Raw genomic sequence first — 26795 nt, forward strand, 5'->3', positions numbered from 1 at the left:
AGGCTTTGCTCTTCTATTGTAATTTGCAATTAATAATGAAGCATTCTCCCAAGTGTGGCGTTTAAGATCAGGTTAACGTAATATTTCATCTTTGCCAGCCAGCTGCCGTTCTGCTAGGCTGACAGTGAGTAATATCTTTGCATAAGGAGTCCGTCTACATATAAATCAATTAATCCCTCTTTGGCTGGTAGACAGCTGTTAGGTCAAAGCAAGATAATTAGATGGACTCGTCGTTTACCAGGTGGTTGGTAATGAAGGGATTAATTGACCAGAGTTGGGGACTGTACAATGTCTGCTCTTTCTGGCCTTCCCCAGCTTATAAGACCACTCGGCATCATTCTTCCCGAACAGCAATTTGAAAGGCAGAGCCCTTTTTCCCCTTCATGCTTATTTGTACGACTGTGGCTGATCCTTCAGAAGTACCCATCTGATGCCTGGCATGGAATAAGTCTGGGTTCTCCTTACAGCATCAAGAGGAGAGTGGTTCAAGTGTCCCCTTCAAGGGGCACCTCCTTATACTTTGCCTGGAGTCAGTGTATACTGGAGCTTGGCTTCTTGAACTTTCCATGTAATGCTGGCTGACTTTCCAACACACAGGACATCGGACCTATGATCTTGGCAGAGATGAAAGAAAGTCATCTCCCTGTTCTAGAAGATGAGGCTAAGTGCAAAAAACTAACATTGGGGTGTTCATATATAAAGACAGTACAAATAAGGGTAAACGACCGCATTGGACATGCTCTGAGTTGCTTTTTACGTCATGGGTTATGTGAGAATCAAAGAACCAGAGATTTTTAGAACTGGGGAGGGGCCTTAAAGACCCTCCACTCCAGTGCTCTGGCTGCCCATTAAACTCACCCAGGGAACTTTGGGAGTCTCTGAGTGGTGCTCTGTTGCTAACTGAAAGGTTGAAGGTTCAAGTCCACCCAGAGGTACCTCAGAAGAAAGGCCTGGCAATGTATTTTTGAAAAATCGGCCACTGAAAACCCTATGAAGCACAGTTCTACTCTGACATACATGGGGTTGCCACGAGTCAAAGTCCACTCAGTGGCAACTGATTTTTTCTTTTCTTTTTAAGGGAATTTTGAAATGTACCAAATCCCTTGCTTTATCCCACATCACTAGGGGTAAGGCCTGGGCACTGGTTGTTTCTAAAAGCTTCTTTAGTGCTGGGTATGAGTGATTTCCAGCCAGGGTGGAGAACCATTGATCTAGTTCACCGCCTTTATTCTATAAATGAGGCCAAGGAAAGGACATCATTTGCCTTATTGAAGCCCCACAGTTACCAAGTCGCAGAGTCCAAAGCAGAAGCCAGACACCCACTGTGGCAGGTTGGTTCCTAAGCCACCACCTACAGCATCTCCTCTCCCCTCGGGACCACCAACCCTGCTGGCAGGATAAAGGACAAACTCTCTGGAACAGCAGAAAAGACCTTATCCACCTGCTACCAGCCTACCTTTCCTGAGGTGGCAAAGGCCTCTCCTTGACTAGGGCAAATACCAGGTTCTATAAGCAAAAGGCAAATCTGCAATTGTTTATTGGACAACTACTGTCCCTTCTGTAGCCCTGGTGGTGCCGTGGTTAAGCACTTGGCTGCTTATCAAAAGGTCAGCAGTTCGAACGCCCCAGCAGCTCCGATGCAGATAGATGTGCCAGTCTGCTTTGGTAAAGATTACATCCTTGGAAACCCTATGGGGCAGTTCTACTCTGTCCTATAGAGTCACTATGAATCAGAATCAACTCAAGGGTAATGGTTTTTACTGTGCATTCCACACAATTCCGTAAGCCTCAGCCTCTGACTCTGGGAATTTTACAACTGCTCTTGAGCACATCCCAGGCCTTGGCCTGATGTCACTGGGAAAGAGAAGCTCAAGGAAGCATTTTTCCACCTGGGAAAGATAAAGCAGTAAGATCAGGTCCACCTACAATCTAGCTCAGTCATATAGGCCCAGCTCTCCCACTGAGGAGCTGTGTGACATTGAAAAATTGTTCAAGTCTTCTGAGCTTCAGTTCATTTATCTGAAAAATGGGGCTATGGAATACCTTCTGTCTTAGTTTGCTAGTGTTGTCATAATAGAAATATCACAACTGGGTGGCTTTAAATAACAGAAATTGATTGTCGCACAGTTCTGGAGGTTGGAAGTCCAAGTCAGGGTCTGGACTATGTCAGTTCCTTCCTTGTAGGTAGTCTCTTTGTTCCGTGGCTTACAGATGACCCTCATATGGTACCTGTCTTCCCCCATGCATGTGTGTCTCTGTGTCTCTTAGTAACTCAGAAATGATGAGATTTAGAACCCACCCTGCTTGGGTATGATCTGATTAACGTAACAAAGAAAACCCTCTTTCCAAACAGGATTACATCTACAGGTACAGAGCTTAGGACTCCAACACATACTTGGCGGGGGGGTAGGGTACACAATTTAATCCATAACACCTTCCTATTAGGGTTGTTGTGAAGATTAAATGAGATATGTGTGAAAATGCTGAGAATAGTCACTGACACATATTATACGCTCCATAAAAAGTATCTTTTCTTCCTTCCCCTCTCTCTCCCCTTCCTTTCGACCTTTCTTCTCTCCCTCTCTCCCTCCTAGCCAACCTTCCTGTAGAGCCTTGCCCATTGAAGACTGCCCACATCTTTCTCCTGTGGAGCAGCTGGTGGGTTTGAACCGCCAATCTTCTGGTTAGCAGCCAATGCTTCACCACTGCGCCACCAGGGCTCCTTTTGAAGGACATCTTAGCTGCTTCCAATTTCTGGCAGTAATGAATAAAGCTGCTATAAACACAGCCACAGAAATCATGCCATTCTCAGTATCCTTGAAGTCTTTTCCCTACCTCCTTATTGATTTTGTTATTTTTTTCTCAAACAGTTCATTCAGAATACCACTGGATCCCTTGATCATGAACTGGCTCCCCAAAACGCCCAGGAAAGCCTGCAGACAACCTGATCCGGCGAACCCTACACAAGCCTCCTAGACTCAAAAACCAGATGCCATCAAGTCGATTCCAACTCATGGTGACCCCATGCATTGCAGAGTAGACCTGCACTCCATAGGGTTTTCAAGGCTGTGACCTTTCAGAAGCAGATTGCCCGGACTTTCTTCCGGGGTGCCTCTGCGTAGGTTCAAACCGTCAGTCTTTTGGTTAGTAATTGAGTACTTAGCTGTTTGCTCCGCCCAGGGACTCAGATCTTAGAAACTGACGGTCAGCCTCTGGGCTGTGCATCTTTCTTCCCGGAACGTGGTAATCACAGAGCAAGCGTAAAGGCTAAAGAAAGAACCAGGCAGGGCAGGTCTAAACCACATGCGTGATGCTGTGAAGATTTCAGGGAACCCGCCAGAGGACCCCGCAGGTGGGTGAGGCAGAAGGACAAGCTGTCTCGCCCTCGCTGGCATTTGGGGCAATTATGCCCTATTAATGGCTGACAATGCGGCGCTGCCCTGGGAGCCAAAGCCGAGCCAGGCCGGCCCACAGATGTGCTGGGCCCACAAATATGCAGTTGGCAACTTCGGAAGTCTCTGTGACTGGGCGACAGCTGATCTGATCGGCAATTACGTTTTATTTTGGGGCCAGGGAGACAGCAGAGAACCAGGAAAATTATAAGACATCAGAGTGCAGTTTTTCTAAGAATATCAGCTACAAACTTTTTTTAAACAATTGTTTTTTTTTTAATGGCTGGAGCTTTGCAGGGCACTAAAATAAGAAAACCTTGGACGCTGAAATCAGATTATGGCCAACTTTCCCGAAGGGGCGTTTAAGCCTTTGTCCAATGAAAATCCAAGGTTGACTTTTGTTGTTGTTGTTTTGGAGGGGGGATGGATGGGATAGCGCCTGCCAAGAGAAGAGAATTTTGCTAGTAACAGAGGGTACAGCATAGAGGTAAAAAACAAAAACAAAAAAGCCTGGGTTTGTAGTTTGTTTTGGGCTTGAATCTTCCCTCTACTTCCAAATAGCTGTGCGGCCTTGGGCAATCTCCATGACCTTCTTGGCCTCAGATCCCACACACATGAAATGGGGGTGTAATACTGTTATGGATTGAACTGTGTTCCCCCAAAAGATATACTGAAGTCCTAATCCTGTAAATGTCACCTTGTTTGGAAATAGGGTCTCTGAAGATGTTACGGTTAAATTAACAGGAAGTAAGGTGGGTTCTAATCCCATTACAGTGGTGTCCTATAAAAGAGAAGAGTCACAGGGACACAAAAGGAAGATGGCCATGTGACAACCAGGGAGTTATCTTGTAGCTCTGAGCCAAGGAACGCCTGGGGCTACCGGAAGCTGAGAGAAACAAGAAAGGAGAGGAGGCCGGCTAACATCTTGAATTCGGACTCCCAGCCTCCTGAACTGTGAGACAATAATACATTTCTGTTCTGATAAGCCACCCAGTTTGTGGTAACTGCAGCTCTAGGGAACTAATGCAAACACCTATCTCCAGGCGTGGAAACCCTGGTGGCTTAGTGGTTAAGAGTTATGGCTGCTAACCAAAAGGTTGGCAGTTCAAATCCACCAGGCGCTCCTTGGAAACTGTATGGGGCAGTTCTACTCTGTCCTATAGGGTCATTATGAGTTGGAGTCATCCACTCGATGGCAGTGGGTTTTTGGGTATCTCCAGGAATACTGTAAGATTAGATGAGAAGCTTTTAAGCAACTACATAGTGTCTGGCATATAATTCCAGCACACAGTAAGGAAGGCAGTGCCTTCTGGACGTAAGGTTGGTTTCTTATCATCTAAAACAAACGGTTCCTGTTTTCGCTATGATATATCAAACCCAAATACCCAGTCAGCATGAAAAGGGGAAGCTGCATATCCACAGCAGTTTGCCTTCTACTGATTAGAGGGTTTGTCATCTGCCTCTGTGATATCATCATTCCAGGCTTGGCAACTTCAACTGCCTGGCTGGTTGGGCAAGACGAGAAACAGCAACCAAGCCCCATCAGGGACAAAGTCTGTAAATGTCTCAAAACCGAACTCAGCTCAACAGAAGCCCTTGCTTCCTCCTCTCCTCTTAACATTCCAGCCTGGGGCAGCTCAAATTATCACCAAGACAGTGCCACTGAACTTGCGTGGGAATAGAACATAATTGCAGCTTGTAAAGGAAACCAGCCTAAGAAAAAACATCCCGAGACAACATCCAGAGGAAACAGGGTGATTTTCCTGCAGGGACATTTCCCTGGTTGCCGGCTGAAGGGGCCAGACAGCTTGTCCAAGACATTACTGATAGAGGACCATGAGTCACTCTTTTCTGCTCTCACAGATGATGCCCAGAGATGCTTCTCCAGCCCCACCTCCCTCCCAAGCCCCACCACTTGCCGATGAGGCGACGCCAACTCATGGTGACCCCATGTGTGTCCAAGTAGAATTGTGCTCCACAGGGTCTTCAATGGCTGATGTTTTCGAAAAAGATCACCAAGACTTTCTTCTAAGGTGCCTCTGGGTGAACTCAAACCTCCAACCTTTCAGTTAGCAGCTGAGCATGTTAACCATTTCCACCACCCAGAGATTTCCCTCAGCCCTAACCTACTGCTAAATAAGAATCTCACTCAGACAACACCCAACGCTACCAGAAGGAAAATTGTTCCCTACCTAGAAGGCTCATCCATTCTTTGATTGCTTCACAAAAGAACCAGGCAGAGGCTACCTTGCCAGGCAACCCATTCATGTAAACCCTGGATAACCAGAGTAACCAGACATGTAGGGTTAAGCTCATGTGTCCTGTTCACCCCATGTGCCTGCTGCCTAGCACTGCGCTGCACATGGAGACACTCAGTAATGGCAGATGAATAAATGAATGAGTGAATGAATGAATCCACGAATGACATAACTCCATGGAGGCACCAGGCAAAGGCATATCATCTCATTCAACCCTGCAGGGTTGCTGTTGTTAGCTACCATCGAGCTGGCTCCAACTCACGACGACCTTATGTATAACAGAATGAAATGTCCGCTCCTGGGCCATCTTCATGATTACTGGTATGTTTGAGCCCGTTGTTTTGGCTGTTGTGTCAATCCATCTCATTGAGGGTTTCCCTTGTTTTGCTGGCCCTCTACTTTACCAACTACAACATCCTTTTCTGGCAATTAGTTTTCCTGATGATACATCCAAAGTAAGCAAGCTGAAGTCTCACCATCCTCACTTCTAAGGACCCTGAGGCTAGGTATTGTGAATACCGTGTTATGAAGGAGGGAAAGTAGTCACAGAGAGGTTAAACAACTTACCCACAGCCACATAGCTAGTAAATGATAAAGCGGGCTTTGAACTCAGTCTGGCTCTGAAGTCAAGGCTTCAGCTATTGAAGCTACACTCATGGCCATCATACCAACCAATCACAGTTCTAGTGCCCTGACACTTGAGAATTGATTCATGCTCCCGACATTCCAGAGAGATTTTTCAGTTGAAAAAACTGAGCCCTAACAAAAACTTATCATGTATTTAAGGTTGTACAACTAGCTAGAAGTAAAGTCGGAATTTGAACCCGGGCCTTCATTCTTTCAACCACAGATATTTGGGGGCATCTGCCATAGGCCAGGCCCTGTGTTAGGTGCAGAGGATGCACTGGTGAACACGACAGGCACGGCCCATGGACTTCCCATCCAGAGAGGCGTCTACTTCAAATTGGCTCTTTCCATGACACCATATGTTGCCCATAAAATTTCTTTGGGAAAGCAGTAGCGCTTCAGCAGTTTTGTTTTGAAGGGAGAAAATGAACTGAGAATAGAGGATGTCAACAAAAAGATGGAAATGGTTTGCATCTGAACAGCATGTGTTGTTTTCAACACGGCTTACCAGAAACCCTATCCTTCGTCAAAGCCCAATTCTGTCTGCTCCTGAGGACGGGGTTTATAAACAGGCTGGGAGACTTGCCCACAATAATGAAATAGTTCAGCACCAAATGAAACCCAAATATCAAATTCTCTGCTGAGTCACCATGGAACCTAGTAAAGGAAGCTTCAGGTAATACAGGTAGTCCCTGACTTACGACGGGGTTCCATTCCAACGAATTCATTGTAAGTGGGTTCCGACATAAGTCAAATACCTTTTTTTTTTTTAATTTTTTTAGTTTTCATTATTGCCTTTTATTATCAGTATCTTTACCGTTTTGAACAGTAAATCATAAAACTGAACATCTGCAAATGACACCTGAGTATGACATCAGCAAATTGCACACAGCAACGTATTACTAAATGATCAGATGTACAAAACAAGAAAGAACCGACATTAAGGGTGGTTCGTCATTAACTCAAATACATCGTAAATCAGGGACTACCTGCAGTGGGTTTGCAATTACCTAGCTAATCTGGCCTAGTCACACCTAGAGCTCAAGGTGGTGAGGGTTAAAGTGGGATGAATTAACCTGGTTAGACCACCCACAAGGCACACTCAGGAGTTCATTTTCCAGAAGTGGGTGCTAGAGATTGGAAAAAAACTGTGGGATCAGAACATTCTCAAGTTCATCCCTTTTGCTAAACTTCTGGAAATTCAGCACCTTTGATGCCCAAGCATTGTCTTCTTCCAGTCAGCACCCTCATCCACAGAACACTAAAGTAAGAATGTGATTACAAAATAAAGCCTAGAGACTATAGCCAAATCAGAACACTTTTTTTCCCCTCTTTTAACAGCTGTGGAAAGTCAGCAGTTGTTGGTAGTTGTTCACGCACCAGCTCCCAGTGTCAAGTGCTAATTAATGTTCCTGCAGAAGGCCCAGCCCTGGAGTGTCCACATCAAGACCCACACACCCCACAGAAGCCGTTGCCATGGCAACCAGCCCTCCTAACTTTGCTCCTAGCTTTCCAAGGAGGATACTTTTCCTTTGTTGGAGCTTATTTTGCGCGAAGAGTAGTTCCTTTAATAATCAACAGCGCAGAGGCTACGTGTGCCACCTGGTTAAATTAATGAGTCACATTTACTGTAACAGTCACTTAGCAAAAAGTCCCTGCACACAAGGGAGTCTTGCCAAGCTGGCAAGGTTGAAGTAGGGCTCGTGAGGCATTGTTGGGCTTGAACAATGGGATGTGAGAGCAGGCAATGAGTTTGTCCATGTGCAATCCTTCTTCGGTGGAGCCTCATGAAAGACAGCACAGGCCAGCCAGCTCTTCAGTGTCGGGGCCTCTCTGCTGGGACTGGACCTGCTATGGTGTGGATCTCATGGGTCCAAAACCTAGGCAGGTCTGAAAGCTTAGAACCAAACTGAGGCACTTCCCCAATTCTAAATACCTCTCCCTGGGATTGCAGAGACATTAGATGGAGAAAAGGTAACTAAGAAAGCCACCATTGAAGATAAAATGCCAGGCAGTGAAAGGATGTTTCAAATCCCCAAGGAATGTGCTACTGGAAATTTTCAGCCAAAACAATCAAAAACAAAATGACGCAGGGTGACAGAGCCACGAAAGCAGGCAATTTCCCAAGGCTTACCTGGGTGGGGTTGTAGAGCTCCTGAAGAGGGCTTCGGGACCCCTTCCTGCAGCAGATGTCCACACCAAAGGGATTCCTCCGCATGACTGAGGAAAGAAAGTGAAGTCTCATCAGAAGTGAGCAACAAAGGCCTGTTGTCTGACAAAGACAAAGGCACAGAGGAGGGAAGAAGAAATAAGAGGGAAGGAAGACAGATAACCAGCTTGTAAAAAGAAAGATTTGCACTGTTGCTCCCATATCCAATGCTTGCATCTCCACCACTGTCTTCTCCAACACTCACGCGTCTCCACGTCTGCCCCCCTTAAGAAAAAAAAAGGTGCCATGGTGTCAATTCCAACTCATGGCAACCCCACGTTTCAGAATAGAACTGTGCTCCATCGGGTTTTCAATGGCTGTGATCTTTCGGAAGTAGATCTCCAGGCCTTTCTTTCGAGGCATATCTCGGTGGCATATCTTGGTGGATTGGAAGCACCAACCTTTTGGTTAGCAGCCAAGCACTTAACTGGTTGCACTACCTAGGGACTCCTTCTCCACATCCCCTCCCCTGAAAAACAAAAACAAAAACCCACTGCCGTAGAATCGATTCCAACTCACAGTTACCCCTCTATAAGACAGAGTAGAACTGCCCCATAGGGTTTCCAAGGCTGCAATCTTTACGGAAGCAGACTGCCGGCAATCTACTTCTGAAAAACCAGTCCCTGAAAAGCCTAAGAAGCACAGTTCTACTCTGACACACACGGGTCGTCATGAGTCAACAGCAACTGGTTTTTATGGACACGGAAATTTGGATTTCACATAATTTTCACGTCAGGAAATATTCTTTTTTTGATTTGTTTTTCAACTGTTTAAAAAGGTAAATCCATTCTTAGTTCTTGGGCTGTACAAAAACAAGTGGTGGGCTGGATATGGCCCACGGGCCACTAGTTTGTGGACTCCTGACCACAAGGTTGTCGGTTCGAACCCACCCAGAGGCTCCTTAGGAGAAAGACCTGGTGATCTGCTGTCAGAAAGATTAAAGCCAAGAAAACCCTATGAGGCTGTTCTGCTCTGTCACATGGGGTCACTATTAGTAAATTGACTCTACGGCGCCTAACAACTACAAAGCTCTAGGGGACAGTCCCAGATATTCGAGAGGCCAGTGTATAAGCTCCTTACACACCCTCAGTGCCCTGTGGCCCTACCAGGGGAGCAGGGCGGAGGGGGGGGTGGTCTATACACAAATGTCAGTCCAGAAAAGCCATTAGAATTTGATTAGGCCGCATGAGAAACACTGGCTCTTTGTTCCTCCACGTTGCCCCAAGAAAAGGGGAAAAAAATCCCTGTTGTGTTTTTCTTTAATTTATTACTTCATTTTTCATTTCCACCAAAAACGAGGTAAACTGTTAAATGCATGCAAGTTGCTCTCGGTGCACAATGGCATAGCAACACTTCGGTGGAGAAAAAACAACCGTAACACTTGTAAAATTATGCTCACGCCATACAAGATTAAATTCCCCCCATGGCGGCAGACAGGCTCCCGGGGCCTGTGGGTGTGGGGCTGCCTCGGTGAAAACTCTACCGTGGAACCCATTAAAATCCACTTTTATGGGGGACAATATTATTTAATTGGTTTATTTTTCTAATACAAGGCCTTTAAAAGGCTTTGACCGTGTGCGGCCTGCAACTTGGGCCCTTTGCCTTGCACCCTCCAGCCCTGCCTGTGACTTCACAGGGAGCCCTGTGAACCAGCTTTGGCACCCCAGGCCACAAAAGCCAAAAGGGCCTTGTGTGCTTTTTATGGGAATGATAACAACCTCAACATCTGTGGAATGCTCATTGTGTGCCAGGCCCTAGGTTAAGTGTAATCCTCACCCACCATGAAGCTTATAGATAACCACTCTGGAGTCTCTGCTAACTTCAGGAACTTGACCAAGGTCAAGGTCATGTGGGTGGACAGTAGCCAAGCAGAGACTCAAACTGGCAGGTTTTGCCTCACTGGTAAGCAGTGTGCCACCTCCCCACCCCACCCCTGCTCAGCCTGGCCCGTCAAGAGGAAGGTGACTGCTAAGGCATTGGCCACCGCTGCCCACCAGGCTTGGAAGCCCAGGTCAGCATTTCTCCTCCTACACCCACATGGCCAGAAGGGGCCCAGACTCAAAAAAACTAAACCACTTGCCCTTAAGTTGATTCTGTCTCATGGCAACCCCACGTGTGTCAGAGTAGAACTGTGCTCCATAGGGTTTTCAATGGCCGATTTTTTCAAAAATAGATTGCCAGGCCTTTCTTTTGAGGTGCCGAGTATGTTAGCTGTTTGCACCACCCACGGACTCCTGTTACACAGCAGGTTCTCAAAAAAGTTTTCTGCATAAGCCAGGACTTTACATTTCCTCTAAGCGCATCAGACAATTTATTTCCTCCTATATTTAGAGGAGGAAACCCCGGTAGCATAGTGGTTAAGAGCTACTGCTGCTAACCAAAAGGTCGACAGTTCGAATCCACCAGGTGCTCCTTGGAAACCGTATGGGGCAGTTCTACTCTGCCCTTCAGGGTCGCTATGAGTCGGAATCGACTCGACGGCAATGGGTTATATTTAGAGGAAGGAGCCCTGGTGGTGCAGTTGTTAGATGCCCGGCTGCTAACCAAAAGGTCAGTGGTTCAAACCCACCAGGGGCTCTGCAGGAGAAATATGTAGCAATCTTCTCCTGTAAAGATTCACAGCTTTGGAACCCTCTCGGGGCAGATCTACTCTGTCCTACAGGGTCACTATGAGTCGGCATCAACTCAGTGGCATCAGATATTCTCAGAGGAAACAGCCATGGCATTGGCTGCTGTTATTTTCTTCCTTTGAAAATGAAAGGTCTGGTGATCAAAAGGCCTGAGAATGGAATCCTGTAGGACACTGCTGTCCACCCACCACCATGAGTTTTATTTAGCTACATGTACATCTTCCTTTCTAAACTCAAATCAATGAAATTAAGGACAGCTTTTCAAGAACCTAATTGGGTCGATTTACAGTATGATTTCATGGACCTGGGAACAGTTCTGATATTCCAAGATATATAAATGAAGCTAAAAGTACAATTATGCCACTCGTGTTTAAACACCTTTTTGAAGTGGACACCCTGCTCCCCTCCTTGCAAACACAGCCTCCAGGAAGTCAGCAAACCCGGGGCAGGCGGAAGAAAGTCAGCTCCCGACAAAGGGATCGTCCCCTCGCAGTCTCTGCGGGCTGCCCTGTGATCCTGTCAGTGCTGCTGGGGCAGAAAGCAGCTGCCGGATCGTTAGTTCAGGCCTGAAGACATAAAACAAAAATGCTGTGGGGCCCTGGGCGGCAACTTGCCTTTGATACATTTCATCAAACCAAAGGCATAGACAATTCTGAGAGCCCACCCCCTCAATTTACAGAAGACACTCAGGGAGCTTAAGCACTTGCCCAGGGTCCCCGATGCAGTATCAACAAAGGCAGGGCAGCAGAACTCAGTAATTGTTAATAATAAAAACCATGAGAACGACCGTTTATTGGGAATTTATCATGTGCCCGGCATGATGCTGAGCCCTTTTCTTGCTTCATTTAATCCTCATAAAAACTCTGTAAGTTAGATATAATCATAATGATAATAACCACATCATTTGTTCCCATTTTACATGTGAAGAAACTGAAGCCCAGAGAAGTTAAGGAACTTGCCTAAGATCGCACAGCCACCAAACGGCAGGACAAATAGGACATTCAATCCCAGGTCCGTCCGTTTCCAGAACTGGTGCTCCTGACCACGTCACCATGCTATTTCTAAAGGCAGCAAAAGATGCTTCCGATAATACTTTTATCATTGATAGCTCTCAGCACAAAAACCAGGGCTCTCAACTCTCTCCCCACTCAGAGCAAAAGCACTTCTGGACCAAATCACCCAAATCTAAATGGGTCTCTCTCCTCCCGCTGGCAAAACAACTGCCACACTCCGAAACCCAGCTGACTTCGGACACTTCCCAAATCTCCTGATTTGCTAACAGCCTGGGCTGGGCATGATCCATCATCGCTCCCAGGTTTGGAAAGTGTAGAGCAGCAAGGCAATTACAGAGATGTTTTTGCAAACGCACACATCTGTGCTGGTGCCCCAGTGCAGTGCGGACCAGCCCATCTGTCAAGGAGATGCTGGGATGGGACAGTGTCTGATCCAACCTCACGGAGTTAGAGGAAGAGCAAGGGGTACACCCAGCTCCCTCAGAGGGAGCCATTCCTACAATGCCTGGCCGTTCTGCTTTGCAGCCATGTGACTCACAGCCTGCCCTGAAGGACGTGAAGACAGAGTCCCCACCACCACCCACCTCCTGGCCTGAAGGTCACTGTGCTGAAATTATGGTGACTATGGAGCTTTTTTTCTTTCAGTGCTAAAACCAGGAAAGTCCCTGGCAAACTGGGACAAGTTGTCGTCACCCAGAAGTGCCTTTTGAAACATGGGAAAGTACAGGAGTTGAAGTCCACTAGAGCTGGATTCAAACCCTGGCTTCACCACTAACTAGCCTAGGGACCATCCCCATTTTACAGGTTGTGATCCATAGGGTTTTCATTGGCTTATTTTTGAAAGTAGATCATCAGGCCTTTTTTCCTAGTGTCTTAGTCTGGAAGCTCTGCTAAAACCTGTCCACTATGGGTGACCCTACTGGTATTTGAAATATCAGTGACAGAGCTTCCAGCATCATAGCAACACACAAGCCACCAGAGTACAATACACAGGTGGTGTTTCTTTATTTAGACCTCATCTCATTCCAAAAAGAATTTGAGGCAAGACTGGGAAAACATTTTATTTGATTCTACAGTCAAAATGGAGTCCTTAAATAAAATTTCAAGGCAGGGAATAATACAGCTGGACTTCTGCTTTTTAAACCATCTTGCTGCCACTGGAAAGGGGGAATCCGACGGTAGGTAGTCAAAGGAGTGCGTCCTGTCAGGAGCAGCGCCTCAGAACTGTGGCTTCGGCACCAGATACTGCCATGAGAGACTCAGTCAAGCAATCACTTAACTGTGCCTTAGAGTTGTGAGCCCAACAGAGAGGAAAAGAATCTGGAATGAAATGAAATCCCTGGTAGGGTTTGGTCTTCTGTGGAAGTACATTTGAATTAAAAAGTAAGTGACCTGAGTCTGGGTCATGGGCAGAGCTCAGCTCCGTCGTAGGGGTCTGCTAGTGAAGAAACTTAGACCACAGAGGCTCAACCCAAAAAATTCCTTGGGAAGGTAACCCCAAAATCCTTCGAGCTGACAAAACTGTTTCCTTAAAACCCCAAATGATTTAAAACTAAGTTCGGAAAATTCCACAACAGGCCAACGTTCTAGTTAGCAGCTGCAGCTCTTAACCACTACGCCACCAAGGTTTCCAGGGGGCAAAGATATAGAAACAGAAAGTAGGTAAGTGGTCACCTAAAGCTGAGGAAAGGAGCCCTGGTGGCGCAATGGTTAAGCGCTCAGCAGCGAACCAAAAGGTTGGCGGTTTGAACCCACCTGTGGCTCCTCAGGAGAAGAAAAGATTACAGCCTAGAAAACCTTATGCGGGAGTTCTACCACACAGGGTTGCCCTGAGTTGAAACGACAAAGGCTGGGGGTGGAAATGGGGAGTGACGGTTAATGGACACAAGGTTTCTTTCTAGGGTGATGGAAATGTTCTAAAATTAGATCGTGGCAGTGGTTGTACAACTGTCACTAGGGCAAATTCACAGGAGAATTTTATGCTATGCAAATTATATCTCAATAAAGCTGTTTCATAAAAGTACAGAAATGTTTAAAAATAAAACCCACAATGTTAATATTATCAAGATTTTGACCTATTGGAGAAGATCTACCTTGCCATTCCAATATGAAAGATTTAACTGAACAAACTATTTGACTTACAACTTCAAATTGAAATGCAAGTTTATACCTAATATTGGAATCTTCAAGTAATTTAAAATTCACTCGATTTCTAAGTTTGAGGTACTAGATTTATAGGGATTACTTAAATACTTAGGGAAGTTCTTTGCTAATCAGGCAACCGAAGCACTCAAAAAAGAAATTAAATGTTACATGCAATTTAAGACGTTAAAAGAAGGCTAAGTTAAAGGACCAAATATTAATCAAAGGCCACCCTAAACGTGACTGTTAAGGGTGGGGAGCCTGGGTGTCTGGGTGAAGGGGAACCTGCCTATCCCACCTCCCACCCTCACCTCCCAGCAGCATAAATTCTGTTCCCAAAAACCCTCTACAACGATGGAAGAATCTCATTGTTGAGAAACTTAAGACCCTGCGGAAAAACACAGTTTGAGGAATTGAAATTGGCAGTTAATCTGGAAAAGCCCTCATAAATGACGTTTTATATTCACTAAAATACAAAACAAGGGCCACACCACTGGCAATACCCATCATATTAATGACACTTTACACACCTTAAATGAGTCACTGTGGGCGTTCTACAGTTAATTTTCAGTTACCCTCCCTCGCCTGCGAGAGAAATTTTACACTGCCCCCTGCAGTTTCCCTGGAACACTTATAAATTTATTTTGCAGTGATGCAGAAAATTTGCCAAAATTCTTCTTTCCCTGTGCCTGCTGCTCCAAGTCTGGTTTTATGACTTGGAGACATTGATGTCTGCCTCTGGGGTTCCCCCTTGGCTTCGGAGACACAGAACGAGGCCGAGGCCGTGCTTGGGAAGAGACGCCTTCCAGGTATCCTACATTCAAGCTTTTCAAGCACGGCGGGGGAGTTTCTTCACCTGCCCCCTCCCTTCAAGTAGAGAAGTCAGCTCCACTCTGCACAGGGTAACTTCATGCTAATAAGGTTGGACTGTGCAGGGCAACATGGCAACCCAATCTCCTTGAAGCTGGCTTCTCGCTCAGAGCCACACAGCCTCTTTGAAGGTCCAAGGGAACTGTCGCCTGCCTTCGGTCTCTCTCGAGGCCACCTGGGCAAAACTTCAGCCTGCCCAGGCTTTTCTCCACCCTTGTCCTAGAAGATTTTAAGGGGTAGTGGCTAAGACCATGGCGTCATGGTTTGAATGATGTCTTCGCAAAATTCCGGTCCACTTGGAACCTCAGGGTCTTTGCAGATGTAACTGGTTAAAATGAGGTCATACAGGTTAGTCGCTGTTGTTGTTGTTGTTGTTGGCTGTCCAGGAGTCAGCCCTCAACTCATGGCAACCCCGTGTGTTACTGAGTAGAACTGCTCCATAGAGTTTTCAAGGCTGTGACCTTTCAGAAGCAGATCTCCAGGCCTTTCTTCCTTGGCACCACTGGGTAGGTTCAAACTGCCAACCTTTAGTAGTCGAGTGCAAACCGTTCCCACCACTCAGGGGCCTTACTGGGTTAGGGTGGGCCCAAATCCAATGTGAGCCCTGGTGGCACAGTGATTAAGAGCTATGGTTGCTAACCAAAAGGTCAACGGTTCAAATCCATCAGCTGCCCCTTGGAAACCCTATGGGGCAGTTCTACTCTGTCCTATAGGGTCGCTTTTAGTCGGAATCAACTCAACGGCTACGGGTTTGTTTATTTTTAAATCCAATGACTGGTGCCCTTAAAGAGGAGGAGACACAGAGAGATACACACAGGGAAGACGGCCATGTGAAGATTAAGGCAGAGATCAGGGTGCTGCAGCTGCAAGCTAAGAACACCAAGGATTGCCGGGAGCCACCAGAAGCTACGAAGAGGCGAGGAAGGACCTTCCCTAGAACCTTCAGGGCAAGCATGCCTTGATTTGGAATATCTGGCCTCCAGAGCTGTGAAAGAATAAATCTCTGTTGTTTTAAGCCACCCAGTGTGTGGCAATTTGTTACAGCAGCCCTACGAAACTAATACACACTGGTTCACATCCCATGTGACCTTGACAAGATAATCAATCTCTTGGCCTCAGTTACCTCACCTGTAAAATGGGAATAACAATACTGCCTACCTGCTACGGTTGTTGTGAGGGCTAAATGAGTCAATCCATGTCAAGTGTGTGGAGCAGGGCTCTGTCTCAGGCAAGAGCTCAATAAGCTATATTTAGCTACCATTCCTCGTGTCCAAAACCCAATGCTGTCGATTTCCGACTCATAGCAACCCTATGGGACAGAACAGAACTGCTCTGTAGGGTTTCCAAGGCTGTGATCTTTACGGAAGCAGATTGTCCAATCTTTCTCCTGAGGAGCAGCTGGTGGGTTGGAATTGCTGACCCTTTTGATTGGCAGCTGAGTGCTTTAACCACTGTGCCACCAAGGCTCCTCCTCATGTCCAGTACCTTTTTTTCCCTAATTCTCCCCCAAAAGAGTGCCTCAAAACCCCCTTATAGTCCAACCAAAAATTTCACTGTTATGGAAATGATACATACACATTAATCTCTGGACACAAAAATATTTCATGAATCAGAGAGAAACTATTACACCATTTGTACTGGCTTCCCAGAACTGCTGTAACAAAATACCACAAACTGGGTGGCTTATAAGAATGAACATTTCTTATCTCACAGTTCCGGAGCCCAGGAGTCCAAGTTCAGGGCACAGGCAGGGCCGTGCTCTCTCTACTCCCTCCAGGGGAAGATCCTTCATTGTCTCTTCCAGCTTCTGGTAGCCCCAGGCATTTCTTGTTCCTTGGTTTGAAGAGGCACCTTCACAGGGCCATCTCCCCCCACCCCGTGTGTCTCTCTGTGTCCTTCCTCCTCTTTTATAACGGCATCCCTCAGATGGGATTAGGACCCACTCTACACCCGTATAACCTCATGTTAGCTGATAACATCTTCAAAGACCCTATTTCCAAACACGTCATGTTCACAGCTACTGGGGGTTAGTTAGGACTTCAACATATCTTTTTGGGTCCTGGTGGTGAAGTGGTTAAGAGCTCAAGCTGCTAACCAAAAGGTCAGCAGTTCGAATTCACCAGCAGCTCCTCGGGAACCCTGTGTGGCAGCTCTACTCTGTCCTATAGGGTCACTATGAGTCGAAATTGACTCAAGAGCAATGGGTTTTTGGTTTTATTCAATCTGTAACACCGTTAATGGAAAGAAGGAGTTGGTGATTTACAATGGTGATGCACTTTGGCTTTGCTCAAGGCAAGCATGAGGCAACTGCGGGATGCTGAGATGGGGCTGTTGAACAGACAGTGCGTGCAGCTTTCCTCCAGAAGCAAGAGACAGAAAAGAGATGATTTCCCACAAAGAAGGACATAAGGAGTCCTGGTAGCACAACAGTTACACTCTGGGTAGCTAACAGAAAAACTGGCAGTTCGAACCCACCCCACGCGGCTCCACGGGAGAAAGACCTGGCGATCTGCTCCCGTAAAGATTACAGCCTAGAAAACAATACGGGGCAGTTCTATTGTCACGTGAGGCCACTATGAGTCGGAATTACTTGACAACACCCAACAATGCAGAAAGACGTGCTCAGAGTAATAAAGTGTTTCAGCCTTCCTAGGCAGCCACTCATCTACCAAAACCCATATTTTCAGTTCTGTATGGCTAGATGAGTTAAAGCTGAAAATCATTTTAATTGTTCATTTGTATTTTTTTCTCCTGACATTTTTTCTGGCACGAGATGCTAACAGGGAAAACACTGATTTTAAAAATATCCTCATTTGCACTACGTCACTGGAGCCATGAAGAATGTTTACACCCCTCGGATCTACCAGTTCCTCTCTTGGGAAATTACACCACGGGAATAATTCAACAAAAGCCAAGACATTTATGCACAAAGATGTTTACTACGTAACATTTCCCCTCTAATGGCTCCAAACTGGAAATACTCTATATTCCCAAGATTAGAGGAATAATTTCATAAATCATAGCTAATTTAGGTACACCATTAATAAATCACAGTATATTAACCAGTCGAAAAATGATTGTTATTAAAATAACTTTGAAAACACGGAAATGGGGCTTAAGTGAAAGCAGCAGAATTCAAAATACTGTGAGGATTAGGATCTCTGCTCTATAAAGATATCCCACCAGTTGCCACTGAGTCAGTTCCAACTCATGGCAACCCCATGAGTTGTACAGGGTTTTCAATGGCTGATTTTCCAGAAGCAGATTGCCAGGCCTTTCTTCGGAGGCACCTGTGGGTAGACCCAAACTGCCAACCTTTTGGTTAACAGCAGAGCATGTTAACCATTTGCACCACCCAAGGACACCATGTAAAGATATCTACACATATAAAAGACAGCATATAAAAAGAAAAACAATTGTTAGCATGGCTTTTATGCTTTCTTTCATGTCCTATATTATTTTTTCCACTTAAAGATGATGACTTCAATATGTTAGATCCATGTCAACTCTAAGTGTTAAAGATGCTACTGAAAGCCAGGGAAGTTCTAAAGAAAGACTTGGAATGTTCCCAAAGAAAACACAAAAAAATTATCGGCAGCCACTGATGTGGACTTCCCTCCGCAGTAGGTCTTTGACAAATGAGAACACGATGAGTGTGTTTAATTTTTGCGTGTCTCAGGCTATACACTGCCCCGTTTTAAGTTGTTGCCCCCGTTTTAAGTTGTTGCCCCTGTTTTAAGTGTTGCTGCCCAGCCTTCAGTGTTGCAGGCGGGAGGGAGATAAAAGGCATTGCCGGAGAAGATCCAAGAATGGGTGGGGGAGCCCTGGGCTGGGGGCAGAGCAGGCACACGCATGCTGTGGGGGAAGCAGTGATGCACTCCCAATGTTATTCTTCTTGAAATGTGGTCGGAGGGAAAGGCCATTGCAGCTGCACCCTATTAAACATGCCCACTCTCCCATCTCCCTCCCTTCCGCCTTCCTTTCTCTTGAATTCAAGATGCAACCCTGAACCTCACTCCACCACAGTCCCTCTAAAGACACGCCGTGGGATTTCAAAGAACCCAAGGAAGGCCAAAGCTACTGTAGTGATGGTCCCCAGAGACACGCTGGCATTTTGAAACTTGTTTTTTTTTTTTTCTAAAGTATCTTCGTGAAAAAATGGCGACCAAATCCGTTCTTCAGAAAGTAAGGAAAATCATGCATAAATCTCCTGGTGCCATGATAAGCAGGCAGGCACGCCCTTCCGGCATGCTGAGCGCACGTACAGGCTATGTTTGGATATTAAAATTCCTTCAGAGTTGGCCAAGCAGAGTCTATTCGTGCAGCCAAATTAAAAAGCTGTAAAACAGTGAGAAGGTGTTTGCATATGGTTACAGCTACAAGAGAATGCGAGAGCCAGCCATTTGTCTGGATCTATGAGAAGTGGCCAGACATGTTAGAAAGAGTTCTGGTTTGGGGCCTGCTGCGAATCTACTAATTGGGTGACCCAGGGCTGGGGGCGGGGGCGGGGGGGGGCAGGAATGGCAGAACGTATCTTGAGTTTTTACTGTACGTTATGCTGAATGGTAGGCACCTTAGGAAACATTTCTGAACCTTCCTTTCCTCACTACCATCCTGAGATGTGTCATCATTCCCATTTTACAGAGGGAGCAAGTTCAGAGGGGCTAGGTAACTTTTAAAAGCCACAGCTTGTAAAAGACAGATTCTCTAGATGGGTATCACAGGTAAACACTTATTATCCCTGAGTATTTCCAATAGGCGAGTTCCCGGGTAGTGCGAACAGTTAACACACTTGGCTGTTAACCAAAAGTTTGAAGGTTCAAGTCCACTCAGAGCCATCTCGAAAAAAGAGTCTGGCAATCTACTTCCAGAATGTCAGCGTTTGAAAACCCTATGGAGCTGTTGGGATTGCAACCAATGTCACAAAACAATCTGTGTATACATTTTTGAATGAGAAACTAATTTGTGCTGTAAACTTTCACCTAAAGCACAATAAAATAAAAAAGAAAGAAAACCCAATGGAGCACAGTTCTACTCTGACACACATGGGGTCTCCATGAGTCAGAATCGACTCGTCGGCCACTGGTGGTTTTATTACCATTCGAGATCTACCTAATGTCAGGAACAGAGAGGACTCAATACACAAAACACACAGTCCATCCCTTAGGGTCGCTATGAGTCGGAACCAACTCAACGGCACCTAAAAACAAAAATATCCCTTAGTAAGAGTAATGGGGCAGAGTCCACATAGCTGTTGCGGCACAGCTGGGTCAAAATGCTGACATCCAAGTGTCTAAGCACACACATGCGACAATGGCAACACTGATTTGACTACCAGGGAGCGAAGCAAGGCGGCTAAGGATAGGCCCAAGGGTGTTAGCATTCTTGCTTCAATCCTGTCTCTTCCACTAGCCAGCTGTGTGATCTACAAATTTCTGAACCCCTCTGTGTCCCAGTTTTCTCTCTCCTATAAGAAGGAAGTCATGAGAGAATTTACCTTATAAGGTTATTAAGGGGAATAAATGAGACAAAAGCATGGAATACCATACCCCACAATTCTAAGGTGCACATGTTTTCATGTTTTAACTTTTCTGAAAGCAGAACACATTTTACAAAAGTAGGCTTCTTAGATTTGATAAAATAGGAAGATGATGATGATGAAGGTGATGTACATTCCTGACATTCTCTTCACAGATCCCCGAACCTCACCTTAAAGCCCACATAAAGCCCAAACCCCTCGTTGAAGCATGTTCTCTTCCAAACCCCTGCTTCTCTGCTGCAAGTTTAATGCTTTGTTTTCCAAGCCAAGTTAAATATCCATAAGTCCAAAGGCAAAGTATCACAGCATCAAAATGCCCTGTATCCTCTGAGGGTGAACCCAAAGACAGGCAGCTCCAAGGAAGTGCGCCCTCCGATTTTTCACAAGTAGACCACCAGACTTTTCTTCCTAGGCACCTCTGGGTGGACTTGAACCTCCAAACTTTCAGTTAGCAGCTCAGTGCATTAACTGTTGGTACCACCCAGCAATAAGACCTTCCTCCATATAACTGCTCCAGTCCTTGCTGAGGTAGAAATCTCAGACGGTGTTCCTTTAAATTAATAATTTCAAGTAATTCTCTAACATTTTGCCATTTTATCAAATAGCGATAAGCTTTCTTAAAACGTGCATGACAAAAACAGTTTGGGGTAGCTATTTCTCAGTTATCAAGCCTTTCTGCTATACTTCTTAAACCGTTGACATAGTTATGCTTGAACCGTACATTGGTAGAAACAGATGGAGATAAGTGATAAATGTTGTTGTTGGTTATGACTCATAGCTACCCAGGTACAACAGAACAAACACTGAGCCATCCTCACAATCACTGCTGTGTTTGAGCCCTTGTTGCCACTGCTGTGTCAATCCATCTCATTAAGGTCCTCCTCTTTTTTGCTGACCCTCTACTTCTCCAGGGACCAAAGGAGAATTGATGTGTTTGAATTACGGTGTTGGTGAAAGAACAGTGAATATACCATGGACTGCCAGGAGAATGAACAAATCTGTCTTGGAAGAAGTACAGCCAGAATGCTCCTTAGAAGGGAGGATGGCGAGACTTCGCCTCACCTACTTTGAACATGTTATCAGGAGGGACCAGGAGATAAACATGTTATCAGGAGGGACCAGGAGATAGACAGTACTAATATATACACTATCTGTTTTCAGTTTGTCTTACTGTGGTGGCTTGCGTGTTGCTATGATGCTGGAAGCTATGCACCAGGATTTCACATACCAGCAGGGTCACCCGTGGTGGACAGATTTCAGTGGAGCTTCCAGACTAAGACAGACTAGGAAGAAAGGCCTGGTGATCTACTTCTAAAAATTAGTCATTGAAAACCCTATGGACCACAACAGATTACTGTCCAATAGTTCTGGAAGGATGAGCCCACTAGGTTGGAAAGCACTCAAAATACACAGGGGCTGCAACAAAGGACTCAAGCATACCAACCAACGATCATGAAGATGGCGCAAGACTGAGCAACATTTCATGCTGTTACACATGGGGTCACCATGAGTTGGAGGTGACTTGATGGCAACTAATAACAACATATCAAAAAATACGACTATGACTTACAGGTGATCTGCATCTGACCAGGTTTGAGGTTATTCCTCCAACACAAACTAAAGGAAGTCAAAAGCCCTGAGAACGGGACCAAAAGTTCCTAAGGGTGAGGGTGCAGGAAGCATCAGTTTATAAAAGGGTCTACACAGAAGAGGTTGATGTGAGGAGGCAATCTGTACAGAACAGGGAGGACCATAAAAACACCAGAGACTGAAGGAAAGACACCACATTTTTGCCTTTCACTTGCTTATCTCTATAAACGTCAACATTCAAAGCTTAGCTTACGTTTCTCAATGAGAGTGCTGGAACTGAAAGTTCTAAGTTGCTAATGTTTACTCAAGCAACTCAAAAGCAGACTACTGTAGGAAATATCAAAATCCCACTTCCTCCCAACTCAAGTAGGAGGGGAACTTCAGAAGTCTGAAGACCCATGTCTTGACAAAATTCCTCCCAGTTTGGCTGCATCCCAGAAGCAAAATATAAACAAGTACAGGAAAACACGAATTTGGTTCCTTTAACTTCCAGGAAATTTTGATGGGGCACGACTCTAGCCCTGGCGTAGAGCTTGAAGGCTCAGTTACATGGTTTTCAACCGTGCTCTGATTATATCCGATGTACTGAGTATTTATTCATCCTTCCCTTAACCTGCCCACATATCTTTAAGTCTGTGATGCATGAGGGTTTAAAACACCAAGTGGAAGGTAGAAAATTCATTCTTATGGTATTTGGAAACAGGGAGCCAAATGTCTAACCTAATTGATCTAATCAACCTCCCAAACTTCATTATACTGTTTATTACACTATCTGTATCTATAATACCTATATACTGATATTGATATATCTCTACCTAGGCGCAAGGAGCCCTGGCAGCGCAAACGGTTAAACACTCGGCTGCTAACTGGAAGGTTGGCAGTTTAAACCCACCCAGCGGCTCTGCAGGATAAAGACCTGGCAATCTGTTCCCAAGAAAACCCTAATGGGGCAGTTCTGCTGTCACACAGGGTCCCTAGGAGTCGGAATAGACTCGACAACACCCAACAACAGCAGCAGCATATCTAGGTACATACGGTCACAGTATATACAGTCAAAGCTTTTGGCTTTACTGTGCCCGAAAAGTAACCAGAAACCAGTCTTTAGTTTCCACTTTCTTTTATATTCTGGCTGAAGCCTAGAACTTTTCTTCTTGTTAACAGAAACCACAAAAGATATTTTATCCCCCAAACCTATAAGGTGGGGGGGAAAAGTCACAAATGATATCTGGCTTCAGTCTCCTAAGGAAATAATTGACAGGCATTGAAAGTAAAAAGCGATTTTATTTAAAGTGCAGGCCTTTCTCTCCTTCAAATGTCTATCCAAACGAAAGAGATCAGATGCTTAGGGCTGATCTTATGTGATCAGTGTCCATGGCCTTCAGTGACAACTAATGGTTCTGTGTACCCCCAATTATCAACGCTAGTGGACAGTGTGGTGACCCACATGCTTCAATAGCAGCAGTGACCCAAAGAATCACTCTGGGCGGCCTGGTGCTGCGAAGCAGAATTCTTATACATTTAGCCTTTATCTCTCCAATTATGTTTGGCCTAAAGGGTTGTTCAAACTAACTTGCAACTTGTGAGCGTGGGCTGGCGGGGGCGGGGGGTGGTACGGACAGGCAGCAGAATGCAGCTTGGGAGCCTGGGATGCAGCCTGGGGGGCACATCCACCATCCACACACCAGCAATCAGGACCCACGTTACAACCTATTCATTCTCTCGAAACATCATTGGAGACAAAAAGTAAAAGCAGCCCATCTCTGACACAGGAATGATATTAATGAATCCTGTTTAGCTGTCTGCTTGCTCCAGTGTGTCTTCAACACGGCACGTTTCCCTTCATCCTCACTGCCTCTCATGGAGAAATCCAAGATCAGAGAGGTTACGTAATGTGCTCGAGGTCACAGGATAAACCCCTGCCATCTCTATTAGAGAGATGAGAAAATGGAGGCTTGGCAACATTAAGTCATTGTTATAAACTGCATTGTGTCCCCCCAAAAATTAATGTTGAAGTCTTGACCCCTGGGACCTGTGAATGTGACCTGGTTTGCAAATAGGGTCTTTGAAGATGTTATGAGTTCAATTAATAAGAGGTCATACTGAAGTAGAACGGGTCCCAATCCAATCTGAGTGGTGTCCTAATAAAAGAGAAGAGACACAGAAAGACATCTGTGAAGAAGTATCTATAAGCCAGGGAACGCCTGAGGCTACCAGAAGCTGAGAGGCACAAGCAAGGAACTTCCCTGAGAAACTTCAAAGAGAACAGGGCCCTGAAAACACCTGATTTTGACTACTAGCCTCTGAAACTTTGAAACAACACATCTCTCTTGTTTAAAGCCACCACTTCGAGGTACTTTGTTATAACAGGTCTTACTCAGGGTCACTGAGCTAAGTGGCAGAACAGAGACTCAAACCCAGGTACCTCAGACCCAAGTTTACTCTTACTCCCTCTGCTCGGCAGTGGCCTCCCATATGAACATTTAAAAAAGAAAAAAAAGAGGGCGTATGCATTGAAAAAAAATATTATGTAGCCACACTGTGCAGAGACGGAGTGGCACAGCGCCAGGGTAAAAAGTGCCTTCGTTCTTCTTTTTTTTTTTTTAGCATCTCCTTCTTATTCTTTAAAGGTAACAAAGAAACCAGGGTATATAATTAAGCCCTTTAGTAGGTGCCTGGGCACGTATTCATCGCCTCTGCCTTATGTCAGAGACTGCATCAAATTCCCTTCTGTATCTCCAACACCTTGCGTAAGACTTGGCATAAAATAGGTCCTTAATAAATATTTAATAATTAATTAATTAATCCAGCTTTGCAACTGAGATGACCTCACATCACAATTGCCCAGAACACTCCTGGTTTTCACTCAGGAATGTGAGGGGCTTGGCTCTCACATGGTGGTCTATCTCTAAGCAATATAGCCCACTTTCCATTGACTCCTCAAGAAGTCATATCACAGAAAGCTCTGCTGAGCTCTTCCTGTAGCTTGTATCCAACTCACTTCCCAGACTGAAAGGATAGTGACGACAGAATATCAGATAGGCCCTTAGAATTCTGGGAAAGGACAAACCACGCCAGAAAGTTGGTGACTCAATTTTCCGATTTTCCACTGGTTGGGCTGCCATCCTGAAGAGAAAGCCGATTTACCCAGAGCTCTCATCAGAATGGAGGCAAGGGGTTCCAAAAATGTAATCAAAAAGATAAGGATCTTTGAAAAGAAACTCAAATAGAAAAGCTCAGCTCAGAGGCGAAGATTGATTCTACTCAAATGCAGGCAAAGAAAAACAGAGAAGTCACAAAATATATAAACGAATTTGGAAAACACTTTCAATTCAAGACAATTCATCCTTAGGTTTATTTTATTACAAGCCACCCAGTCAACAGTACCCAGAATTCAAGGACGAGGAAGGTCTGAGGCACTAAAAACTCTGGTAGTCAGCGCTAGGCTGACTTCCTAACTAGCACTGTGACCTTGGGTATATTTCCATTCCCCTCTCTAGGTCTCAGTATCCTCATTTTAAAATAAGAGGGGTTAGTCTATATAAGATCCCTTCCAGCTGCAGAATTCAATACTTCTGTGACTCTCAGCCCACTGATCTAATGCTCGCCTCCCCACTGCTAGGAAGCTCACCAAAATTACATTGGCAACCTTCTCCACCACTGAACAGGCCAGCTTTTGTAGGCTTTCCTCGAGCGTGCTAACCACAGAAATAAACCCAAATGCACCAAAAAATGTAAACTGATCATGAGTGCCACTGCACTCATGAAGTCAGCAGTGTGAAATGTATAACAAGATTGTCTACAAATCTTTTGTTGACACACGGTAAAAAAAACTCTACTCAAACATAAAATGGTCCATTTGTTTGGTTCTCAACCAAATCGGCCTTGAGCTGGCAACATGTGAAACTCCGGCCCCAGTCATAACTGTGGGCTGGCTGTTGCCCAAAAGGAGGGTTTTTCACAGAGATATCCCCTATTCTGCCGAGGGAGCCAGGGGAAACGGGAAGTTGCCCTTGCCATTGACCAGACAATGAACTCATCTTCCTGCCTCACCCGGAAATAGAACTGAGTGTTAAACACAGCTCACCAGTGTCTCCTGGACCGGGCGTCTTAGACTGAGGTTAAGTTGCTCATAAGAAAGTCAGGAGTGGGATGCTTACTTGGTGCATAATAATTTACCCTATCGCCCCAATAATCTGCACCCATCCACTATCATCTGAAAGCAGTAATTAAGCACCTAATGTGTACACACAGCTCTTTCTTTGTAGGGTGCTCCAAAAAGAGCCCTCAATATTGGGCTGCAAAAGTGGAAACAACCCAAGTGTCCATCAACAGACAAATGGATAAACAAAATGTGGTATATAGACACAATAAAAATAGAAACAAAGTTGTGGTGTATGTTATGACAAGGATAAACCTGGGAACAGTATGCTAAATGAAATAAGTCAGACACAAAAGGACAGATACCATATGATCCCGTTTATATAAAATATCTAGAGTACGCCAATACATAGAGGTAAGAGCTTAT

General features: G+C 45.3%; 1 protein-coding gene across 6 annotated transcripts in view; it reads right to left on the bottom strand.

The window, feature by feature from the left end:
- The window catches only part of CHST11 (carbohydrate sulfotransferase 11), a 338998-nt gene that overhangs the window by 161833 nt on the left and 150370 nt on the right, over positions 1-26795 (bottom strand). For all 6 annotated transcript variants that reach the window (XM_003405305.4, XM_010599856.3, XM_064283676.1 and 3 more), the window contains one exon: positions 8412-8497. In XM_003405305.4, the coding sequence (XP_003405353.1) occupies positions 8412-8497 (86 nt within the window). The remainder of the gene's footprint in view (positions 1-8411; positions 8498-26795) is intronic.

The sequence above is a fragment of the Loxodonta africana genome, chromosome 4 (assembly GCF_030014295.1).
Source record: "Loxodonta africana isolate mLoxAfr1 chromosome 4, mLoxAfr1.hap2, whole genome shotgun sequence".
Lineage (NCBI taxonomy): Eukaryota > Metazoa > Chordata > Mammalia > Proboscidea > Elephantidae > Loxodonta > Loxodonta africana.